The sequence below is a fragment of the Microcaecilia unicolor genome, chromosome 5, assembly GCF_901765095.1.
Source record: "Microcaecilia unicolor chromosome 5, aMicUni1.1, whole genome shotgun sequence".
NCBI classification, from domain to species: Eukaryota; Metazoa; Chordata; class Amphibia; order Gymnophiona; family Siphonopidae; genus Microcaecilia; species Microcaecilia unicolor.
This window is the reverse complement of record NC_044035.1, coordinates 228,405,415-228,429,617: the sequence shown is the minus strand read 5'-3', so window position 1 is coordinate 228,429,617 and position 24,203 is coordinate 228,405,415. Positions and strand designations below refer to the sequence as shown.

Below are 24,203 nucleotides of genomic sequence, written 5' to 3'. Positions count from 1 at the left end.
CCAAATGGGGGACTCCAGGCTTGGATCTCATGGCGTCAAGCGTGAACGCCAAAGTCCCTCGCTTTTTCAGCAGAAGGAGAGATCCTCGGCGGGGTTGGATGCTCTGGCTCAACCTTGGTCCTCGGGCCTCCTGTATGTGTTCCCTCCTTGGCCCTTGATAGGGCGAGTTCTATTTCAGATTCGTCTGCACCGAGGATTGGTGATTCTCATCGCCCTGGATGGGCCAAGGTGTCCATGCTACGTGGATCTCCGGCGGATGCTAGTGGACGTGCCTCTTCCTTTGCCTCGGGTTCCGAACCTGTTAGTTAAGGGTCCGGTGACTATGGAAGATTCTTGCCGCTTTGGTCTTACGGCCTGGTTCTTGAGAGGACGCATTTGAGGGACATGGGCTATTCTAATATGGTTATTGCCACGCTCTTACAGGCTCGCACACGGTCTGCCACTGCGACTTATGCTTGGATCTGCCGCACTTTTGAGGCGTGATGTATGCCAAAGTCTATCTCGCCGACTCTAGCAACAGTCTCGCTCTTGCTGGACTTTTGCATGACTGGCTACAAAAGGGCCTGGCCTACAATTCCCTTCAAGTTCAGTGGCAGCGTTGGCCTGCTTCCGGGGGAAAGTGTTCGGATTGTCCCTTGCTGCTCATCCAGATATGCTCCGTTTTCTCACAGGGGCGTTTCGTCTCCGTCCTCCTTTGCGGTCGCCTTGTCCTGTTTGGAACCTGGGGCTCGTGTTGAAGGCGCTCCAGCGATCTCTGTTTTGAGCCTCTTAAACGGGCTTCTGAGAAGGATGTGGCTCTCACCAGGTTGTTTTTTTTGTTTAGTGGCAATGACGTCGGCTAGAAGAGTGTCTGAGCTTCAGGCTCTTTCTTGTCGGGATCCTTTTCTGCAGTTCTCGGAATCTGGGGTAACTGTTCATACGGTGCCTTCTTTTCTGCCTAAGGTGGTTTCAGCTTTTCACCTCAACCAGCTTTTCTTTTCTCTTTTCTTTTCTTTTCTTTTCTTTTCTTTTCTTTTCTTTTCTTTTCCTTCCTTCCTTCCTTCCTTCCTTCCCTCCCTCCCTCCCTAAGGAGGCGTTTCCGGACTCCTTTGGGCAATTGCGCCTTTTGGATGGCCGCAGGGCTCTGTGGCAGTATCTGCAAATGTCAAATGAGTTTAGGAGTTCTGATCATTTATTTGTTCTGTTGGCATGTCCCCGACGGGGGTTTCCGGCATCTAAGGCCACTATAGCCCGATGGCTTAAGGAACTTATTTTTTCGGCTTATCTGCTTTCAGGGCGGTCGCCGCCTGAAGCGTTTAAAGCGCACTCTGAGGGCAATGTCCTCTTTGTGGGCTGAAACGGGTGTTTTTTTTTCTCTTCAGGAGATCTGTCATGCAGCTACCTGGGCTTCTCAGCTCTCTTTCGTGCGGCATTACAGGCTGGATGTGGCAGCGCGGTAGGATGCGCATTTTGGAGCGCAAGTGCTTGCTTGCGGAGTTGCCTGTTCCCACCCTACTTAGGGAGTGCTTTGGTACATCCCATCAGTTAATGGATTCATCTGCTGTTGATGACAAGGAAGGGAAAATTAGGTTCTTGATAATTTTCTTTCCTTTAGTCATAACAGATGAATCCATGATCCTTTCCTGACTGACTTTAATTTTTGTACATATACAGACACACACACTCTCAACAGACCAGAACCTAACAATAACAAATACAAAATGGACAGACACCCTGGACCGACCACTACAAACTAAACGTATCCCTACATTGGCTGAAGAAGGGTATACAATGAATACTAGAACACACATCCTACAGCACAAGAGGTCAAGTAGACACGAAAACATTCTGGCAACTAATATACAATAACGAATGGGCAACACAAACAGACTCCATATACTACTTCACAGAATGGGACAAAAGATGCAAAAACATACTAGATGAAATTGCGCCCTTACGAACAAGAACCCCACGCAAGCATAACTCGACACGATGAACTGAAAGTTAAACACAAACCAGGAAATTCAAACGAGCATGGCATAAAACAGAAGATGAACATACACTCAACACATGGAAACAAATATAAAGAAAATACAAATAAACAATCAAGACAGGCCAAAAGATCATACTATAAAACCAAAATGGGGACAGATTACAAAGACATGAAGAAATTATACCAACTCGTGAACAGACTCCTAGACATCAACTTGGTCACTACCACGAATACAGACATCCCATCTGCAGATAAACTTGCCGAAGTACTTGAATGAAAAAATTGTAAACCTACGCAACACGCTACCTCAGAACAACACAGACATTGAAAACTTCCTTAATGAATTGGACCCAACCACTGGAGAATACCTGGCAGATCGGACCTGGTTAAACTTCACCCTCCTTACCATCGAAACAGTTACCCAGGCGATTAGTAGGTTTTCCAACACTCACTGTAAACTAGATACCTGTCCCAGCTACCTAATGAAATCCGCCCCTGACCACTTCATAGCAGACCTCACATCCCACCTAAATTACATTCTTCAGCAAGGCCTCTTCCCTAAGGAAAATGTTACTATCCTACTCACCCCGATACCAAAAGATACCAAGAAAAAAAACCAAACGAAATCACTAACTACCGTCCAGTAGCATCTATCCCGTTGGTGGTTAAACTGATGGAAAGCATGGTAACCAAACAACTTACAGATTATATAAACAAATTCTCAATATTACACGAATCACAGTCAGGCTTTCGCCCCCTCCACAGCACGGAAACAGTATTACTCACTCTTCTAGCCAAATTCAAGCAGGAAATAGCAACAGGCAAAAACATCCTTCTCGTGCATTTGACATGGTAAACCATAATATATTAATAAGATTACTAGATAAATTCGGGATTGGTGGAAACATACTTAACTGGATCAAGGGCTTCCTAACCACAAGAACATATCAAGTAAAATCAAATTCAAACGTATCATAACAGTGGAAAGCAAACTGTGGTGTACCACAGGGATCACCGCTATCACCGATCCTGTTCAACTTAATGATGACCCCACTTGCCAAGTCCTTATCCAACCAAGGCCTTAACCCTTTCATATATGCAGACAATGTCACAATATACATTCCTTACAAAACCAAAATGTCACAATATACATTCCTTACAAAACCAAACTGACAGAAATCACCAACGAAATCAAGCTCAGCCTGAACATCATGGCTTCATGGGCAAATGCACAACTTACGCTTCTAGTTTTTCCTACATAAGCACACAGCTGTGGAACGCATTACCAAAAGCCTTGAAAACGACATACTTCCAGAAATCACTAAAAACCAACCTGTTTAAAAAGGCATACCCTACTGACCCAACTTAAATGCCTAATTTGTGCAACACAACCAAACTAAAGCACGAAATGGACATAACACAACTCTTCCGTTCTCCGATTCCCTAATGTGGCTGTGCCACATGAACTTGATCTTACCACATCACCACCCTGTATTTGTTCACACCGGAGCCTGCAAAGGCCTCTCCAGTACTATGTAAGCCACATTGAGCCTACAAATAGGTGGGAAAATGTGGGATACAAATGTAACAAACAAATAAATAAGGATGATTTTTAATCCTCTTGGTTTTGTGGGACCAGGAAAACCACTTCCACTACGACAAACCACCTGGCTGCTGGTAGAATGAGCTCTGTTTCAATTCCAGGTCTACCTATGCCTGTTGCATCTTTCAATGATGGAGTCTCAGTTCAGTCCTCAGGCAGGACTCTGGTTTCAGGAGGAGTGGACCAAGATTACTTCGGCTCAAATGTGTCTTAGTTTTTCTATTGCATGGTTACAACCTGGACTTCACTACAGATTTTTCTTGGAGTCTACATGCAAGCTTAAACACTGTTGGGTAGTTCTTGCCACCTTGCTAACGTTTCTTCCTTTTAGGCACAGTCGAGTCTATCCCCAGTTGCAATTGGGAAATGGGAAGTTGTTTCCTTTGCTTTGTAGTTCCAGCTAGGGAGCTTCCTTCCAGCTGAGTTTGGACATCATAAGAGTCTAGGGTGTTTACTGTTCAACTTTTCACAATGGGAACTTTGCAGTGTGTAATAGTTCTGTCTGGTGGGGAGAGTTTCTAGTCTCCCTGAACCTCAAGAAAACATACTTTCTTACTTTCATATTCCCAGTGCTCCTTGCTGCGGAGGGATCTTAGTGATTTATGACCATGTCATTCAGCTTTTCCACGTTGCCGAAGACATTTTTGCAAGGTCATGGGGGTAGTGGCAGCTTTCCTTCATGAGGATGGATTGCAAGTTCATCCATACCTCGTGACATGGCTGATTTGCGGCTCTCTCTATCAAGAGACTCTGCAAATTTCATCCAAGATACCTACTCGTCTTCAGTCCTTAGGATTGGTAATCAGTGTCACCAAGAGTCTCAGTTGTTTCCAGCACAAATCTTGGCTGTTCCAGATAAACTTGGGAAATCCTTTCCTCCTTTTGCGCCTCAGCAACAGGTGCCAACCCAAGTCAGGTTTTACTTTCCCTACCAGGTCCAGGATATGGGAATAGGTTCAAGTTATGGGCACAAGGTTCTCTTTCTTGGACATTCCCCCTTGGGCCTGATTCCGTATCAGACCACTTCAGGGGTTCCGTCTCTGCTTTGGTCCCCATCTCTATGATTCCCTTCAAGCCAACTTAGTCTCAATGGGTGATTTCAACACAGCTTTCCGCTGATATTTCAGAAGTTCTCTCTCCCTGGAGGTGGTTATCTGCAGCTTGTAGGCGCTAGGTTGTGCCATAGCTGGTGGCAACAGATTTCAGATTCCTTCCAGAAGGCAGACAGCCGTCTGCCTCCTCAGTTGCCAAATGTAGAGTTGAGGCCGGCTTAGTTGCCAGTTTTCTTCTGATTTGTTTCAGGTGTCAAATAAGCAGACATTTTTGGCGGTCACAGCCTGTCATTTCATGTGGTTGCGTTTCTGGGTGGTGAATGCAGCTTCTAACGGCGGCTGGTTCAGTTCCCTTTTCAGGGTAGCTATTGTTTTGAGGACTCCATGAAGTTGGTGGAAGATCTGGGTGACTTAGAGGGCCAAAGTCAAATGAGGGTGGCCATCTCTTAACGCCGGCCCTGTCAAGCGGCGTACCCGCCCGTATTATCGAAACAAGATGGCCGGCCATATTTCGTTTCGATAATACGGTCGGGGCCGGCCAAATATCAACATTTTGGCCTGCCCTTAGAGATCGCCAGCATTAGAGATGGCAGCCATTGGTTTTCGCCGATTAATGGAAACTAATGGCGGCCATAAATCCAAGGCATTTGGTCGTGGGAGGAGCCAGCATTTGTAGTGCATTGCTCCCCCTGACATGCCAGGACAGCAACCGGGCACCCTAGGGGGCACTGAAGTGGACTTCACAAATTGATCCCAGGTACATAGCGCCCTTACCTTGTGTGCTGAGCCCCCCCAATTCCCCCCCCCCCCCCAAAACCCACTCCCCACAACTGTACACCACTACCATGGGATGAAGGGGGGCACCTACATGTGGGTACAGTGGGGTTTTTTTTTTTTGGGGGGGGGGGGGGCGGTTGGAGTGCTCCCATTTACCACCACAAGTGTAACAGAGACCTGAGATAATCGGACTGAATGTGAGCTTTTTAAAGCTGTTTAAACTGTGGCAAAGTGTTTTTATTTTGCTTTGTATTATTTTATATGTTTAGATTTTCACCTTTTAATCGGCGTTACCCATCTGCCTGCCAGCTGACGTTTTCTGGGCGGAGTAACGTGACCTGCACGTCACTATCTCCAATCAAAAGCAAGTTGAATCTTATTTAAACTGAGTAGCAGCGGCGCTCGTGCTGCTGCGGCGCGTGCGTCGGGTGCGCGCCGGAGGAGCAGGTACGCTCCTTAGGTGTGCTCCTTGGGGTGTGTGACAGGGGAACAAATAATGAAGCTTTTTGTTTTCATCTTGCTGTGCCTCTGGAACACTAATTTACTGCCTTTAATAGCACCTGAGGGTATGCAGGATACAGCATATATCCCAGTACAATGGAGTTGGCGTGCAAATCAGAATACTTTGTCTTCCTGTAAGTTTAACAACTTCCGTTACTTAACGCCAGTCACCTTAAATAATAATATAGTTTCTGATAGTGCTCCTCCACTATCTTCTTTATCTGTAGCCTTAATTAACTGTAGATCTCTTAAGAGCAAGTTCACATATATTTTGGACCTTTGTAAATTATATCAGCTTGACTTATTTGCCATTACAGAGACATGGCTTTTATCAGGGGAAGAATCTTATCTCTTTCAATGTCTACCCTCAGGTTACTCGGTCAGTTATTCGTCACGTACAGGGAGAAGAGGTGGGGGGTTGGCCCTAATATTTAAGTCAGATTTTAAGGTTCAGGAAATCAAAGATCACAGACTTTCTTATCCTGAACTTCTTTTATTAAAATTTAGTACAGCTAGGTCTACTTTTCATGTACTACTTTACTACTGTGCTCCATCCACTACGGCAGTGGGGTGGGACAACATTTATCAATCACTTGCAGATGCTACAATCAGGTTCCCAAATCTTTTAATATTAGGTGATTTTAATGTTCATCTAGATGATAAATCGAACCCGCGTTCAGCTAGATTTTCAAATTTTTTACATGATATTGATCTTAAACAACATGTGAATGGATCAACTCATATCGCGGGTCATACATTAGATTTAGTAATGACACATAAACTGGATGAAGTGAAATGTTCAAAAATCGTACTAACTCCGGTATCTTGGTCAGATCACTATCTTCTTCAATTCTATTTATTAATACCACAGTTATTATATAATGCTGAACCAGCTCAAATTAAAACCAGGAGTCTAAATAAAATCGATTTGACATCTTTACCTTTTTTAGCAAATAAGTTCCTACTAAATTTTGATACACTCCCAATAGATGACCAAATCAAAATATGGAGCCAAGTTCTTTCAGCAGCCCTTGACGATATTGCACCGGAAAAAATAATTAATAAAACAACGAAACGTTCCCAACCTTGGTACCATCCTGGATTAAAATTATGTAAACAACAGGTACGTAGAGCTGAACGCCAATGGCGTAAGCATAAGACCGCAGAATTACAAGAAAAGTGCAAACAGTGTAAAAAATACTATTTATCACAATTAAAGGATGCTAAAACTGCGTACTTCTCAAAAGAGATAAAAGAAGCAGCCAGTTCGCAGAAAAAACTGTTTCAAATTATGAAACGTTTGACAACAATAACTAACGAAAAGAGAGAATCGCCTGCTATTGACTCTGAAACTCTAGCAAAGTTCTCTAGCTCTAAAATCGAGAAACTAAGAGCCCTCTTCCCAAGGGTACCAAGGCTCAGTCATACTGACAATTCCCCAAGTTCACAACTATTTGTACCTTGGAAGGAGTTTGAAATTCCCTCTGCCGAATCATTATATACCTTGGTTGCAGGTTTATCGCCCACATATAGTTCGTTGGATCCTATACCTTCTGCATGGTTGAAAAAACATTCGCTAGAAGTCCAACAGTTTATGCACTCAATTGTCATGTTGAGCCTTTCTGATGGGATAGTCCCCACTATTTTGAAAGAAGCGCTAGTAAAACCTAGTCTAAAGAAAGCTTCATTGGACCCCTTATTACCTGCTAACTATAGACCAGTCTCTAATCTTCCTTTTCTATCCAAAGTTATAGAGACAGTAGTGTTTAGACAGTTGCAAACTTATGTAGATTCAAAAAATTTGTTACATCCCAGACAATCTGGTTTTAGGAAGGGTCACAGTACAGAGACCATTCTGACTTCACTGTTAAGTGAAATCCATGCAAAATTAGAACTCGGTTATATTGCCCTGGTTGTTTCATTAGATTTATCTGCGGCCTTTGACCTAATCAATCACAACTTACTCATTGATAGATTGAGCGAGATTGGTATTTCAGGGACAACTATGAAATGGTTTATATCCTTCCTCACGAATTGTTCATTTAAAGTAGTTCAGCAGCAATCCTGTTCTACATCATACAACCTATCATGTGGAGTTCCTCAGGGCTCGGTTTTATCTCCACTATTGTTCAACCTATACATCAGTCCCCTGGCGCTCCTCATTCAAACAATGGGTATCAGTTTTTACTCATATGCAGATGATTTTCTGCTTATCCATTATGTTAGACCATCGAATATAGATCTTACACCCATTCAAATATGCTTGGATAAAGTAGCAGACTGGTTGACAACACATCAGCTGGTACTGAACCCGGATAAGACTATAACATCTTGGATAGTAGGGCAAGGCACATATCCCTCGGTGGTACCTATGCTATTTGGTCAGAATATCCCAACAGTTAAGTCTTTTAGATATCTCGGGGTCATTATTGATTCCGCATTGACCTTTGAGGAACAAGTATCCGATGTAGTGAAAAAATCTTTTTTTCATCTGAGGCGGCTTCGGTCAGTCAGAAATTCAATAAGTAAGGACTCTCTCAAAACATTGACATCTGCATATATTACTTCACGTTTAGACTACTGTAACATTGTATATGCTGGGATTACTCAAGCAAACTTAAAGCGATTACAAAGAATTCAAAATACAGCAGCACGTATGATCTGCAGGGCCCGGAGGGATGATAGAGTAACACCTTTATTGCATCATCTGCACTGGCTCCCGATCGAAGCAAGAATAAAGTTTAAGGCTCTTGTCCTGACACACAAAGCCTTTTACACATTAAATCCTAGCTACTTGTCGAATTTAACAATTCCCTACACCGCTATGCGAACTCTTAGATCCCTAACAGATAACAGGTTAGTTATTCCTCCTCTTGCTAAGGCTAGGTGGGAATCTACACGGAGATCGGCTTTTTTCTATTTGTCACCCTCCCTTTGGAATAGCCTTCCAAGGGAGATCAGATTAGAGAAATCTTATCTCCATTACCGAAAACTTTTGAAAACCTTTCTCTTTATAAGCTACGTAGAACAGAACTTAGCATAATGAGATAAGGTCAAAAAGAAAAAGAAAAATGGGGTAGCTTAACTGTATATTAGATTTTTAATTTGTATTGATTTATTATGTAGTTTATCCTGGTTGCTGTGCTTTCCTGTCATGAATGGAATTCCTATGTTTGTTTATTTGTATACACTAATTTTTTATATATATGTAAACCGTTCTGTTTTGCAGTTGCAATAAGACACGGTATATAAATCAACATAAATAAAAAATAAATAAAAACAGGTAGGTGGGGGGGGATGGGCATTGGTCCGCCTGCCTGAAGTGCACTGCACCCACTAAAAACTGCTCCAGTACGCCTATGATTTTAAATACCTGTCTGCATGCTTTCTTAGGTAGCAGATCATATTGAGGGCTAGTTACTATTGTATAATTTCTTGCCTCTGGGTGCTTTTTTTTTTTTTTTTTTTTAATGGGTGTGTGAGTGCCTGAAGTGAGCCTGGATTTAATTAACAGCACTCCCTCACTGGTTCAAATTAAGGGAAGCAGAGTTAGCCTATATAGCCATGTCCAGGAGGATGTAGTTCAGGCAAGGATTGAGTTAAAATCCCTAGAGTAGAAACCACAGAGAAGCCCAGAACTGGGAGGCAGGGTTTTCCAGAGCATTACCAGGAAGGGCTGCAGTGTCTGAAGACAGGCCTGGGGAAGAAGGGAAGTAAGTGCCCCTCCTGCATGTTTAGGCCAGAGTTCGGCCTGGTTTTCAGACTAGCAAAACGTCAACCCAAGGAAGGTTAATCCACAAGAGATTTTAATTGTAAAACTTTGGTATATTTGGTTGAAGCAATAGAGAGAGTTTGATTTACCTATAGCTGTTTCTGTAGAGGCCCAGTGCTGCTGCTGCATTCTTTTTGCTACAATGAGCTTTCAATTTTAGGAGTCTGTAGTAGGTATCAAATACACTGCAAGATGTTAATATCACATACCAGCTATTAACGTATTTGGAAGTGTGTGCTGATGAGAAACCTGTATTCTAATGCACATTATTGTGATGACCTAAATAATGCATTGGTCAACATTTTGTCTTTGCAGTGAAAACACGAACAGCTCAATTAGCAAAAGTTAAGTGGGTCATAAATATTGGATTCTACATTTTACAAGTAAGTTAATGCTTTTTTTGAAATATAAATATATTCCTTTATCTTCTGCTTATTTTTGGGAAACTAGCACTCGCCATGTTAGTTTTTGCACAGTATTAATAGAAAATCTAAAGATGTTTTGCATGTAACTTGCCTTGACCTTGGATTTGGGAAATGCAAGTAATTAAATCCCAATATATGCATTTATTTAAAATATAATTTCACACATGGAAAACATTTTTAGAAAAAGTACCAACCAGAATTCCGAGGCATATAAAGCTTGGTGAGAATCTTGAAATCTTAACTATTTTGTGGGTTTTGTACACGTGTTATGGCCCCAACCCATTCTTGTGTTCCAGCATTTGCTGGTCCTTCCTTTCCTGGCCTGGAGCCTCTGCTGCTGCTCCCTGCTTTAGCTGTTTATTCTGGTCCTAGGCCTCCTATATTGCCTTCTCTTATCCAAGAGAAGCTGCTGACTCTTTGTGGCTTCTTCTCTAGTCACTCTTTCTGGTCCATGCCACTGTTACTGTTATCCAGATCATGCTCTTCTGTCTACTGCTACGTTAATTGATCAGGTGACCCTAGCGCCTTTTTTCTTTTTCTTCCCTAGTTGTCTGGCTGTGTGTGTAGATATAACCATCTTCACACTGACATGGACTGAAGCTGTCTGTGAAATTAGTAAACATATACAAAAAAAATGTATTGCTATTGAATGAGGACTGTTAGGCCCTCCCCTAAAGGGTCTATGAATGGAGCCTTCAGAGCATTTCTAATCTTTGAAGTTGAAATGAGTAACTTAATTTCCAAGAAACTTTTCAAGCTACAAAAAATGGAATCTACTACCACGTTCTTTGAAATGTATGTTTGTTTATATCCAATTAATTGCAGAAGTATTTATTTTCTGAATAGATTTAGCATGGGCCTGTTAATTTCATGTTTGTTTTTGCTGTTTATCCTGCAAATTGCTCAGTTAGTCTTTTGTGAACTTCCTAGAGCTAGCTTGGTAATGTTTGTTTTATTGGGAACTTGATTAATTGCTTTCTTTAATGCATAAATCAAAGCTATTTACAATAAAATTCAATTTAAACAAAGTTTAAAGTAGGAAAAGTGCCATAAAATTTGAAGAACAGGACATGATCAATCACACTAAAGACCAAACACACAGTATCTATCTAGGTGCCCTTCAGCTCATTGAGAGAATGCAGAAAAGAGGAGTTTTTAAGTTGTCCTTAAATACGAACATAAGCATTGCCATACTGAGACAGAGACCGAAGGTTCATCAAGCCCAGTACCCTGTTCTAACAGTGACCAGTCCAGGTCACAAGTACCTGGCAAGATCCCAAAACAGTACAATACATTTTATACTGCTTATCCTAGAAATAAGCAGTGGATTATCCCCAGTCCATTTTAATAATGGCTTACGGACTTTTAGGAAGATATCCAAACCTTTTCTAAACTCTGCTAAACTAACTGCTTTTTACCACATTCTCTGGGAATGAATTCCATAGTAATTACACATTGAGTGAAGAGAGATTTTCTCCAATTTGTTTTAAATTAACAGCCTCATTGTTTGCACCCTAGTCCTAGTATTTTTGGAAAGGGTAAACAAAGCGATTCACGTCTACTCGTTCCACTCCACTCATTTTATATACCTCTCATATCTCCCCTCAGCTGTCTTTTCTCCAAGCTGAAAAGCCCTATCAGCTTCAGCCTTTCCTCATAGGGAAGTCGTTCCATCCCCTTTTATCATGTTCATTGCCCTTCTCTGTATCTTTTCTAATTCCACTATATGTTTTTTGAGATGCTGTGACCAGAGTTGCACACAGTATTCAAGGTGTGGTCTTGCTATGGAGTGATACAAAGGCATTAGGACATCCTCATTTTTGCTTTCCATTCCTTTCCTAAGTAATACCTAACATTCCGTTTGCTTTCTTCGCCGTAGCTGCACACTGAGCCGAGGGTTTCAACGTATCGTCAACGATGACACCTAGATCCTTTTCCTGGTCAATGACTCCTAATGAAATTCTTCTCCGTTAATATGATTGCCATAATATTCCTATGCACCTTATCTGTTATATATACTCTGATTCTCTATTCCATCAATGTGATTGTAGTTGTATTATATTGTAAGCCACATTGAGCCTGCAAATAGGTGGGAAAATGTGGGATATAAATGCAGCAAAATAAAATAATGTGGAACCTTGCATTGCTTAGCTGTATTTCAGCACTTGCTCACATTAAATGTCATCTGCCATTTGAATGAAGTACTTCACTCTACAAGTCAGCAGTCTTAACTGTCGCCCCACACATACAGGGTGTCAGACTGACCGTCTTCCTCAGTAGTAGTCAGGTTTACTCTTCCTGACCTGATACTTCAAGTCTCCACATCTGCTCTTGGGGTTCCAAATCACCGATCGCTCTTGAGGCAGCATGAATTCTGGGCTCAGACCTAAGGCAAAGAGGAAGATTGTTCCAGACAAAACGGGCCGTGAAATAAAGTGCTTTTCCGTGTCACTTCCCAATAGGCTTGACATGGGCTAGAGAGGCAATACCAACCTATAATTGGGTTATAAATGCAATTTGTAATGTAATGTTAAAAAAAAAAAAAAGGTAGACATGGGGGGAAGCCACTGCTTTCCCTGGGGTCAGTAGCATGGGATTTTGCTACTGTTTGGGATTCTTCCAGGTGCTTCTAACCTGGATTGGCCACTGTGGAAGCAGGATACTGGGCTAGATGGACCATTGGTCTGACCCAGTATGGCTATTCTTATATTATGTTTTAAAGTAATAGCACATGCTGTTGCCAAACAAAATGATGCAAACAACTAAACAAAGATAAGAAGTGAAACAACAATGTTCTGCCTGTACACCTTTAATGTAGCTGGTTAACTTTCAAATGGATATCTTATCTAGTTAACTGAGCCATGCTATGTGTCTGATATAGGTTCATTTTTAATATTGGCGCTCTCTGGTTAAAGTATGAACCCATTCCCAGCATGCTTCTAATGCCTCTTTTCTTTAAATGGATAACTTTTACCTAGATAGCTTTTGGCTGGACTTCCCAGGTTATCTGCCAGCCCAATAAATTAAAAAATAGCAATTTCTCTGGTTAATTCCTGAAACAATTTGAGTATATTGTTTGATTTGTCTTTAATGTGTGTGCAGATATTTTCTGTCCGTATTGATTGTGGATAACCTGAAACCAGCTGGCTACAAGAGCGCCCCTGCTTTTAAGGATTAGAGGAGGAATTTTGTGCAATATAGAATTCCTTTTTCTCTGCAGAGGGACCAGAAAGTGGTGGCAGCAGCTCGCATGGCTTGATTTCCTCACTCCCCTCCCCCCCCCCCCCCCCCCCCCCCCCCCAAAAAAAAAAAAAAAATCATGCTGATCAGAACAAAAGGAAGAGAGTGGCTGCACATCTTGCCTTCCTAAGCCGTCTTCAGCTTGCACAATACAGCCACACAGTTCAAATTACCAGTTAGATTCTGGGTGGCAGAGGAGCAACTGTTCTTGCTGCATGATCAGGGTCAGGTGTGAGTAAGGGGGGAGGGGGACAGAGAAAGAAAGCAGGGGTTTGTTCACTTTGGCAATCAGAAAATTGGGGGTTGAACGATGAATATGGGGGGAGGGGGCAGGGAGGCAGAGCAAAATTTCTGAGGAAGATCAAACCTGAGGAGGAAACTGGGAAAGGTGTCAAGCCTACGGCAAAGAGGCGCCTAGCCTCATGATGGGGGAATTCTGCACACAAAAATTACATATAAAGGATTAGGTTTACTAAAGTGTGCTACAATGTTATGCTGCAATTTTATGCAGTTGTGCTTTTATTTGGACTTCTGCATTGTCCACCACTTTGTTTCCTTCAGATCAAATTCATTAAATATTATGAGACAAAGGAAAAGGATTTTTGGATTCAGCTTGCACCTTTTTCAGTGGTAGCTGAAGGCCAGTTACATTCAGGTACAGTAGAGGTCTTCCTGTTCACAGAGGGCTCGTATTGTAAGTTTGACCCTGAGGCAATTGAGGGTTAAGTGACTTGGCCAAAATGACAGTGGACTTTGAACCTGGCATTCTTCATTCTCAGCTTGCTGCTTTTAACAATTAAGTTACTCTTCCGCTCCATGAATCCTGGAAGAGACCTATATATGGATCCTCAGAGAGGCTGGGGTAAAGCCAAGGGGCCTCTTGTTTTTTATTTCTTTTATTTTAAGAGAATCCTTCTCTTCTGTTTCAAGATAGAAATACCCTTACCTGCTGTCAAAATAAAAAGCATGATTAAAAGTATTTTGTCCACTTTTTCTGCTTTGTATGGCACTTTCATATACATAACTTAAGCAGTGTTTTTTCCGAAGATATTCAGGCTAATATTCTCACAATTAGGTAATGCAATCCTGCATTGCCTAGTCCGATGCTTTGTATTAAGCAGTGGTGTAGCCAGACCTATCATTTTGGGTGGGCCCAGAGCTAATAAGGGTGGGCACGGTGTATATATAGGTATGAGTAGTGTTTCTTGGGATACTACAAAATAATGCTTTAGAACTCACTTGATGATGGATTTCTAAGTAGTATGCCCAACATCTGCCCTGTATCAACATACGGAAAAACCAGTATTGTTAAATATAGTTATATTATCCCAAATCTTAAAATTGACCAGGCGTGTCTATTATAATGGCAAACATCTCGACACACATGACAAGATCCTACAACATAATTACAGCAATGATATCCTTCAAACTTTGCTTCCTTACCCCTCCATCCAGCCCTGTAGCCCAGCATCAGCCCTTCTCTACTCTACCCCCCCCCCCCCAATAGCCCAGCATCAGCCCTTTCCTTCCCCATCATTTATCCCATAGCTATACATCGGCCCCACCCTAACCCCCCTACCCATCCCCCCATAGTCTGGCATCTCCCCCCCACCCCAATCCCGTTGTACACTAACATTAAATATAAAACCTTTTGTGTGTTAATGCCCTGGGTGCTGCAGAGGCTACCCCCACCCAGGAATCTGCCCACATTAAATAAAAAGGGTTTTTTTATTTTTTGTTTTTTAATTTTAAACCTGGGCACTGCAGAGACCATCCCCACCTCAAAACCCTCCAATATAAAATATATGTATGTTTTACCTGTGCACTGAGCCTACCCATGTGGGTTTCTGGGTGGGGGTGGAAGGAGAGAAACATAGATGCTACTGCAGTTTCTTGGGGGGGGGGGCATCTCCCCCCCCCCCCAAAAAAAAAAAAAAAAACTATGCCCATGCATTCTGGAGAGCTGCTCTTTTTCCTGTCTGCTGCCTAAAAGCACATGGCTTAAGCTGCCATGGCAGAGCTCAAAGGCTGTGCACTGTTTGGAGCAGCAGGGAAAATTGGGTGGGCCCCTCTAGCTATACCCCTGGTATCAAGCTTTTCACAGAGCTCTTTGAAGTGCGAGAGACACACTCCAGTGCGCATGCGTGAGTATCATCCCACCTGCCGCACAGAACACAGGACCACTCTCTCTTTCCCCCCCACAGTGAGGAGAGGATGCGTTTTTTTTTCCCTCTCACCTGCCAGTTTGGGTCTTAACAGAGTTTCTTTTTTGCTTTTTATGCTTGCTTTTATTTATATGCCTCATTTGGTTTCTTTTTTTTCCCATTCGATTTTTTTTCTCTTATTTACCATGGTTCTGTAGACTGCATTTAGGCCTGAGCTCTGGGGGGGGGGGGGGGGTTCCCTTCATTTTTCTCTGGTGCTTTTGTTCTTTCTGGGGCACGATCGAGTCTCCCCTTTTTGGGTTTGGCAACATACCCCTTTGAACTGTGTTTTGAGTCTTCACATTCAAGTCAGAACCCAGTTAGAGTGGCTCACAGGGAACTTTTTTAGCTCTGTCTGAGGCCTCAGCATCTGCATCGATGTTTGTTGGTGATTGCATCAACACCTACCTTGCCATTGGCCGACATGTGAGTCCCGAGAACCGACCATTTTCTGCACCAGCCTGGGGCATGAGGCTTCATCTCATTCTTGTCTGTGCAGAGGAATTGGTGCTGATACTGAGAACCGCAGTCTGTGCCGAGGGAAGTCAGTATGGAGCATCGGCATCTGTACCAAAGATCTTTGTCCATGTCGTCTTGAGGATTGGTGTTGGTCACCGGGGCATTGCAGCATCTGGTCCTTGAAGAGTCTTGATGCCAGGAGGCTTCCAATTACTGCTGCGGCACGAGTCTTGGAGCATTAGGACCCTGCTCCTTGAACTGTTGCCTGACCACCTTCGGAGCGCATTGGCATCAAGGGTGCTTGCGCTAGCCATGCTTCTCCACTAAGCCCCGTATGGTCAGCCTGTGGTGAGGCTTCACTGGTTCAGCAGTTTCTCTACACTGCGTCTACAAGTGTTTTGGTGTTTCTATGAGTTGGTTTTCTTCATAGAGCATCAGCATAGAAGGTGCTTGCGTCTGCCATGCCTCTTGACTTCAGAGCCTTGATCCCTGTACTCTAGCTGTTCTTCACATCTGCGTGGAAGATGCTTGCGTCTGCCATGGTCCTCAGCCTGCTTTGTGGCCTCTACCACAGAAGTTGCATGTGGCACTGGGGTCGACTGCCACCTGTGTTGATCGATGTCGAAGCAAGCAGTTTTTATACAGCTCAAGCCTGGAGCCCAGTCCTCAATGCCTCTATCGAGGTCCTGCTTCTCGGGCGAGGAGAACTTGGTCTCAGGCCACCCATGAGGGGTTCCTGGCTGACACCAGCGAAGAGCATATGGAGGTCAGATGTGCATTCCCAACACTTCTCGTCCTTTGGAATACCATCTGCACCCACCTTCCCTCCACGGGCACAGACGTCGTCTCCATTGATGAGCCTGTCCTTCCCTTCTTTTTCGAGAACATGACTATTGTCTTTTCACTACCTTCGGAGGTGAAGGTTTGGTTGTTTTGGGTTGTTTTTTTTTTTTTTTTTTAGTTCCTGGACTGAGTCTCTTCCTAGGACATCTGTACTAGTCCTGGTCCATCAGCTGTTCCCTGATGTTCTTGTGAGAGGTTGGGAGACTCTTCTGTGGTCCCACTTCCTTCCATATAAATCTCCTGGATTTCATGGGCTCTACTTCCTCCTCCCTCCATTTAGTTGGATACATGCTCACGTGCTTCGGCACCCACAAGCAGGGATGCTAGTACCATGGATTCACTCAGAATCTCAAGTACAGCTTCACTGCTCTTCAGTCCTGCTACCTCTCCACGTGCATATTCTATGGATCTTCATTACATGCTTGCTTTGGCAGCTTCTTTCCCATTGGAGCTGGTTGTCACTTTGACGGCTGAGCAACAGACAGTGTCACCAGTTCTGGATCAGGTGCCGTTTCTTGCTGCAGCTTCCAGCATTTCTACTTCCAGTATGGCTGCGAGGTCCCTGGTGACTGCGTCTCTCTGCCTTTGTGCGTTTGGTGGAGGCTGTTGGCTGCCAAGTGCCAGAGAGATGATGATCCTTTTAGAACACAGTTGGAGAGGGTTGCTGACCTTTTCAAGAACTGCATAGCCACCATCGCATTCTGTCCTGGGTGCCTTTTTTTTTTTTTTTTTACATTTGTACCCCGCGCTTTCCCACTCAAAGCAAGCTCAATGCGGCTTATGTATTATGTACCTGGGGCAATGGAGGGTTAAGTGACTTGCCCAGAGTCACAAGGAGCTGCCTGTGCCTGCAGTGGGAATCAAACCCAGTTCCCCAGGACCAAAGTCCACCACTCTAACCACTAGGCCACTCCTTCTCTGACTTTCTCCTTATCTTGGAGGCTTTTCCGTTCAGTTGGAATAGAGGTTGTTTTATTTGCCACCTCTTCTCACTAGCTTTAATGGACTTCAACCCAGCCTATTACTTCCCGTCTTCAGCATGTGCTTTAGCCTGGACAGCTCTCCAGACGCAGGAGTTTACCCCTTTGGATGGCTCGAGGAAAATGGCTATAGTGCCAGTTGCCCAGAAACCCTATTGTTTGAACGGGGGCTACAGTTATTCGGGTCTAGGGCAGATTACCTGTCTGCCGGGAACGGCTCACATCAGTTCTCGGTATGAAGTTCCTTCTGGAATATCTCTCCGCCCTTCTAAAAGCCCTTAAGCTGAAGTTCTTATCACCAGGGGATGATAGCTGTGATTCTCCTCCTTTGTTCTCCCTTGTGCCATTGTACATAAGGGGGATGCTTTCCATCCTACAGCTTTGACTCTTGCTACTTTCTCAGCAAAGAACAATTTACGTTCGTTTCTTTTCCTGAGCATGCTACTCCCGATGATTCTGGCCAATTATTGGTTCTGCTCTCTAGACGATGAATATTTTATCTACAGGTAGTCTTTCATTTCAACTGGGGACATTTTAATTCTTGTACCACGTGCTACCTTTTGGCTTTGTGTCCGCTCTCGGGATATTCACCATGTGTCTCATTATCTTCACAGCTTCTCTGTGATGCCTGCGAGTCCATAATCTTTGCCCGTTAGGGTTAGTGCTCAGCACATCAACCACAGGTGCTCGGGAATCCATACGGAGCACATTTCAGGTGCTCAACTTAGTGGGATTCATGTTACACTACCCCCAGCCCCGTCTGCTTCCCATCTTCCACTCCAACATCATTGGGCTTCTGCTGGATACTTGCCTAACTGAGGGGTGTCTTCACCTATAAGGAACATACTGTGGTTGCTCTTTCCACTCGGGCACTGGGCCCATTGACAAATCCCACCTTCGCACTGTTAAGGTTGTTGATTACGTGGTCTCCACTATCCATACAACACCCATGCCTCATTTTCACATGGTATCTCCTAGTGGACTGTAGCTTTCTAGTGGTGTCAGACCACAGGTACCCTGGAAGAAGTCGTCCATATGTCCCCATGGCTTGTTTGCTTTCTGTTTTGGAGAGTGATTCTGCCCCATTAGTCCCTAGGACTATTCTTCTAGGTCCTCGTCTTTGTGTCCTAATGGTAGCTACCTCCCACCTAGGGTGCACAGCTCCCTTGTTGGGCTTCCCCACTCTGTTTTGTCAGCCCCGGAAACAACTTTTTCTGGCACTCTGGGTGATCTGACACGTTCACAATGATTGCAGTGTAGACTGTTCAGCTACTTTCTTTTTGTTCCCACGGATGATACATCAGCTTCACCTTCTGTGTCAGGGCACCGTACAAGTGTCTCAAAGGGTTGACAGTTCAGGTCTTCTCATTCAGGCCTATTTTTGGACTGGACGGGTGATTCCCAACAGTCTGGCCACTAGACTGTAAAAGGTCATGTAGCCACATGAGTGATCTCTTCATAGAGATGTTACTTGCAGGCTTTTCCTATTCTGGACATCCTTGCAATATCTGTTATGGTTACTCAAGTATATTGCCCCATCCTTCCTTTTTGTTCCAGGCTACAGGTCCGTAACAGACTACCATCACAATTCCCCTTTCCTTGGGGGAACAATCTTCTCTAGTCCGTCTCCTTTCATCTCCCTGTTGGGGCAGGCTCTGTTGCCGAACAGGTAGGACCAAGGAGCCAACACTCCTTGCATCCTTCTTGGCCTCTGCAGATTTGACTTCCTCTTGTTCTGGAATTCTCTTTCTAAGCACCATGATCCATGGAGTATTCACCAACTCTCCTTTAGTGGAATGAGGTTCTTTTCTGCATCCCATCTTCCAGTCTCTGGTCCTCATTGAGTTTTCGCATTAGTTTTCTGGCATTTTTCTGAAGTGTCTCCACAGTCTTGCTGGCTTTCCAGAAAGTTTTCATTAAGAAGTGTTTTTCTTTCCAATGGGATAAGTTTGCCATCTGGTATGGATATCTTCTACATCTTTCTGAGTTTAGTCTGTGTTGGCTCGGTGGAGATTTGCCTTGGTTTTCTCATCTTTGTACACCTTTTTCCACTTCCATATGAGTTCTGAGACTTCACAATCGGTATCTGCATTTCATAAGCGTTGCTTTTACACTGCTTATTTTTCTGTCTGTGGGACTTCTCAACCTGAACATATTTATGTTTCAACAATTTTATTGAAGACAAATTAAACAGACACTCCGCAATAGGAGGTACCTGATACACCTAAATCCTGTATCCTGTAACAACGCTTTAATACCTTAGTATACATTACTTCATCTTCAAGTTTGTAATTTTCTCCTCCTCCCTATCCCCCCCTATAACCCTATCGTCCTTCCATCCTCCCCCCCTATCTTCCCCCCCCCTCCCTTCCCCCTCCCCCCTTCCTCCCTCCCCTCCCTTTTAGGTTACACTGTGTTTATTTCAAGTTCCTATCATAAGGTGCCATTCGGCCCATCATAACGTATTAAGTACAAGACTTCTACCACGATGTGTAAGAGTGTTTATAAAAGGTCCCCAAATCTTTAAGAATCGATTTTTCCTTTTGTAGAAGCTTTTAGCTTCTTTCATCTCCCACATCATCAATTGGTGTATTTGATTCCTCCAGTGCCAATACTCAGGAGAATCTGGTGAAGTCCATGACTGCAAGATACATTTCCTTGCAAGCAAATACAGTTTGCGGCAAAGTAGTTTTTCATCTGCTTTCAGTCCCCTAAAGGAGCCTGGGCAATCCAGGACCAGTTGTATAGCTGTTCCTTGAATATGTCTTGACAACATGAGGGACAAAAATCTCTCCACTCTTTTCCAGAACTGTTGTATCATTATACATTCCCAAAATGCATGATAGTAGGTATTTTCATTACTATTACATTTCAAACAAATGGGCGTGTGAATGCCTCCCGCTCTAAATAATTGTACTTGCGTGAAATAGGCCCTGTGTAAAACCCGGAAGGCACATTCTCGATAGAGCGCCCCACTGATCAGTTTAGGTATTCCCTTTATATGAGCTACAATGTCCCAATTAGCAAGGCTTGTCCCCACATCTGCTTCCCATCTTTGCCTAAGCTGGGCTAACTCTTCCCCAGGTCTCAACAACCATATCTTCCCCTGAATGTCGGAAATAGATGGGGCTTCGTCTGAGAGCTCTATAAACAGCTCCTGAATCTTCTTGCCCAGGCCACTCTTTAGTACTTCAGTATCTAAGGTCCTGATATAATGTTTCAACTGACAGTGAGCGAACATATCACCCCATGCTAGTTTCCCCTGTTGGAGTATTTGCCCTAAATCTTTAATCTGACCCTCTGAATTTACCACTTGTCCAATGTCCCTAATACCTGCCTGTGCCCACCTCACAAAAGTCTGATTCGCTAACCCGGGTATAAATCCTGGATTCCCCACAATGGTCAAAAGCTCTGTTGTGTGCGCGTCTCCCCCCAAACACTTCCCCAAGAACTTCCATGCGGCCTGCAGTGGGCCCAAAAGCATTGACTGTCGAAATGCCTTTGGTAATGTAGGTCTGTCTGCATGCAATAAAGATATCAATGTATAAGGTTTAAAGAGATCTCCCTCCATGTCAATGGGTGTATGATAATCAGTGGAAAATACCCAGTCCCTGACATGTCGTAAGAGACATGCTATGTTATAATATTGCATATTAGGTAACCCCAGCCCTCCCTGTTGCCACCCTCCCCATAGGCGTGTTAATCTTACTCTGGCCTTTTTGTGTGCCCAGCAAAATTTCGAAATTAAGTGATAAAAAAGTCTTAAGTCCTTTTTTAACAAAGTCAATGGCAGAATTTGTAACATATATAACCACCTGGGGAGGATTACCATTCTAATGAGACATATCCTCCCCGATAGGGACAATGTCAGTGGGCGCCACATTTCCAATTGCTGTTCTGTTTTGTCCATAAGTCTCTTAACATTTAAACTATAAAGAGTCTTTGTCTGTGTAGTAAGTAGGACCCCCAGGTACCTAAACGAATCCACCTCCCATCGCAGCGGGAATTGTTCCAGCCATAATCGCTTCGTGGTGTCCGGTATCGCTAGTGCCTCTGATTTTTCAAAATTTAATTTGAACCCCGAATAAGTCCCAAATTCTTAAAAAAGTTCTAAGAGAGCTGCCAGGGATTCCTGTGGATCCGTGAGCACCACCAGAAGGTCATCAGCGAACGCCGCAACCTTAAACTCCTGAGCCCCAACCTGCACCCCATGAACCGCCCGACACGAGCTCATATCTCGGATCAAGGGGTCCAGGTACAGGACAAAGAGCAAGGGAGACAAAGGACACCCTTGCCTAGTCCCTCTCCGTATCTCAAAATCTCCGGAGTTTACCCCATTCACCATCACTCTAGCCCGTGGGGTAGAGTATAGTGTCTTGATCGCCTGTATAAACCATCCCTGAAATCCATAAGTATTTAGGACAGAGAACAAAAAAGGCCACTCCACGCGATCAAACGCCTTTTCAGCGTCAAAGCTTATCATAATTGAGGCCCTGTTTGTCATCTCTAAACGTTCCAGGGAAGCTAGAATACGCCTTAAATTCCTTGCCACCGATCTTCCCTGCACGAACCCTACTTGTGCTTCATGCACTATGTCTGGGAGCACTCTACTTAATCTATTGGCAAGTATTTTTGCTAATATTTTTACCTCTTGATTTAGAAGGGATATAGGTCTATATGATGTCACTAGGGTGGGGTCCCTCTGTGGTTTCGGCAGTACTATAATTTGAGCTAGGTTAAGATGGTTCGGTAAGCGACCAAGTGTTACCCAAGAGTTAAATGCATTAGTCAACGCTGGCACTATGGGGTCTCCCATCATTTTATAGAACTCTGCCTTAAGTCCATCAGGACCCGGCGCCTTCCCCACCTTACTATTAGCAGTGGCCCAACTAACCTCATCCGTGGTAACAGGCGCATTCAATCTTTTGTTATCTGATTGTGTTATAGTAGGTGTCGCAATATTACCCAAGTACAAATCACCTGCTAAGCCCCCCTCATCCTCTGTATCATATAATTGTTGGAAAAAAGTTTTAAATACATCACTTATTTCCGCATCAGTATGAAGGAGTTGTCCCCCTTGTCGAAGTGTCAAAATTTGTCTCTTGACCTCCTTTGGGGTCGCCAATCTTGCCAGCATTTTCCCTCCTTTATTCCCATGTTTATAGAGGTGGTATTTATAATACTGTTGTGATTTGACCGCTCGTTCATGAATTAAAGAATTTAAAGTAGTTTGGACCGCCAGAATGTCCCGATGGACTCCAGACGACGGTTGTTGGCCAAACAGTTGCCGCAGTTGTCTTAACTGCTTTTCCAACCGTAAGATCTCCCTGTCCCTGGTCTTCTTATAACGGCTGACGTAGCTGATTATATCTCCGCGTAGTACCGACTTGGCCGCTTCCCATAATAGCGTATCATCTGTTGTGGGCCCCTCGTTATGTCGCAGGTACTCTGTCCATTTCCCTATTAGATATTCTTTAAACTGCCCATCATTATACAAATAACTAGGGAATGCCCAGGTCTTCGCACAATTATTTTGAGTCCCCGGGGTCCAAACTGACCACACCGCAGCATGATCTGATATTACACAAGGGCCAATTTCGGCCTCTGAAATGTCCGAGAAGAGCGATCGCGAGAACAGCAAGTAATCTATTCTAGAGTGTGTGTTATGGGCTCTAGATTGATGAGTGTATTCCCTGTCAGTGGGGTGAAGTGTCCTCCAAACATCTATAAGGTTGAGTAATGCACAGAAATTAGGTAGTCCCTTAGACCCAGATCGTCGCTGTCCTGGAGGAGGATTAGACTTATCCACTGCTGGGTCCCACGTCATGTTAAAATCCCCACCCAATAACAAGGGGGATGCATCTACATTAGCTAAAACTGCCACTAACCTTTTGTAAAAATTAAGGTCCAGCTGGTTTGGGGCATATATGCTGCCCAACAAAACCTGCTGACGGGCTACCACTGCTGAAGCAAAGATAAAGCGTCCCTCAGGATCTTTCACGATATTAGTGAGTTGTGTGGCCACTCCCTTCCTGATAAGAACAGCCACCCCACCCTTACGCCCAACAGCTGCAGAAGCAATACAGCCGCCCACCCACCATCTCTCTAATTTAGCATGCTCACTGTCAGTTAAATGTGTTTCTTGCAAATATACTATATCTGCTCTTATTCGCTGCAGGTAATGTAATATTTTAGATCTCTTTATTGGGGAATGTATACCTCCCACATTCCAGGTTACTATTTTAACCATGATCTATTAATTGCCCAAAGGTGATGTGCCATGTCACATCCATTTCTGCTTGGAAGAGCCAGCCCAGCCCCTGGCCCCTCCTTCTCCTCTTCCCCCAGTACTTATGTATTGATGTTGGCCTGTTG

The 24,203-nt window shown here is 43.8% G+C and overlaps 1 protein-coding gene across 3 annotated transcripts in view; it reads left to right on the top strand.

The window, feature by feature from the left end:
• The window catches only part of GET1 (guided entry of tail-anchored proteins factor 1), a 67,572-nt gene that overhangs the window by 30,664 nt on the left and 12,705 nt on the right, over positions 1–24,203 (top strand). For all 3 annotated transcript variants that reach the window (XM_030203835.1, XM_030203834.1, XM_030203836.1), the window contains exon 3: positions 9,993–10,060. In XM_030203835.1, the coding sequence (XP_030059695.1) occupies positions 9,993–10,060 (68 nt within the window). The remainder of the gene's footprint in view (positions 1–9,992; positions 10,061–24,203) is intronic.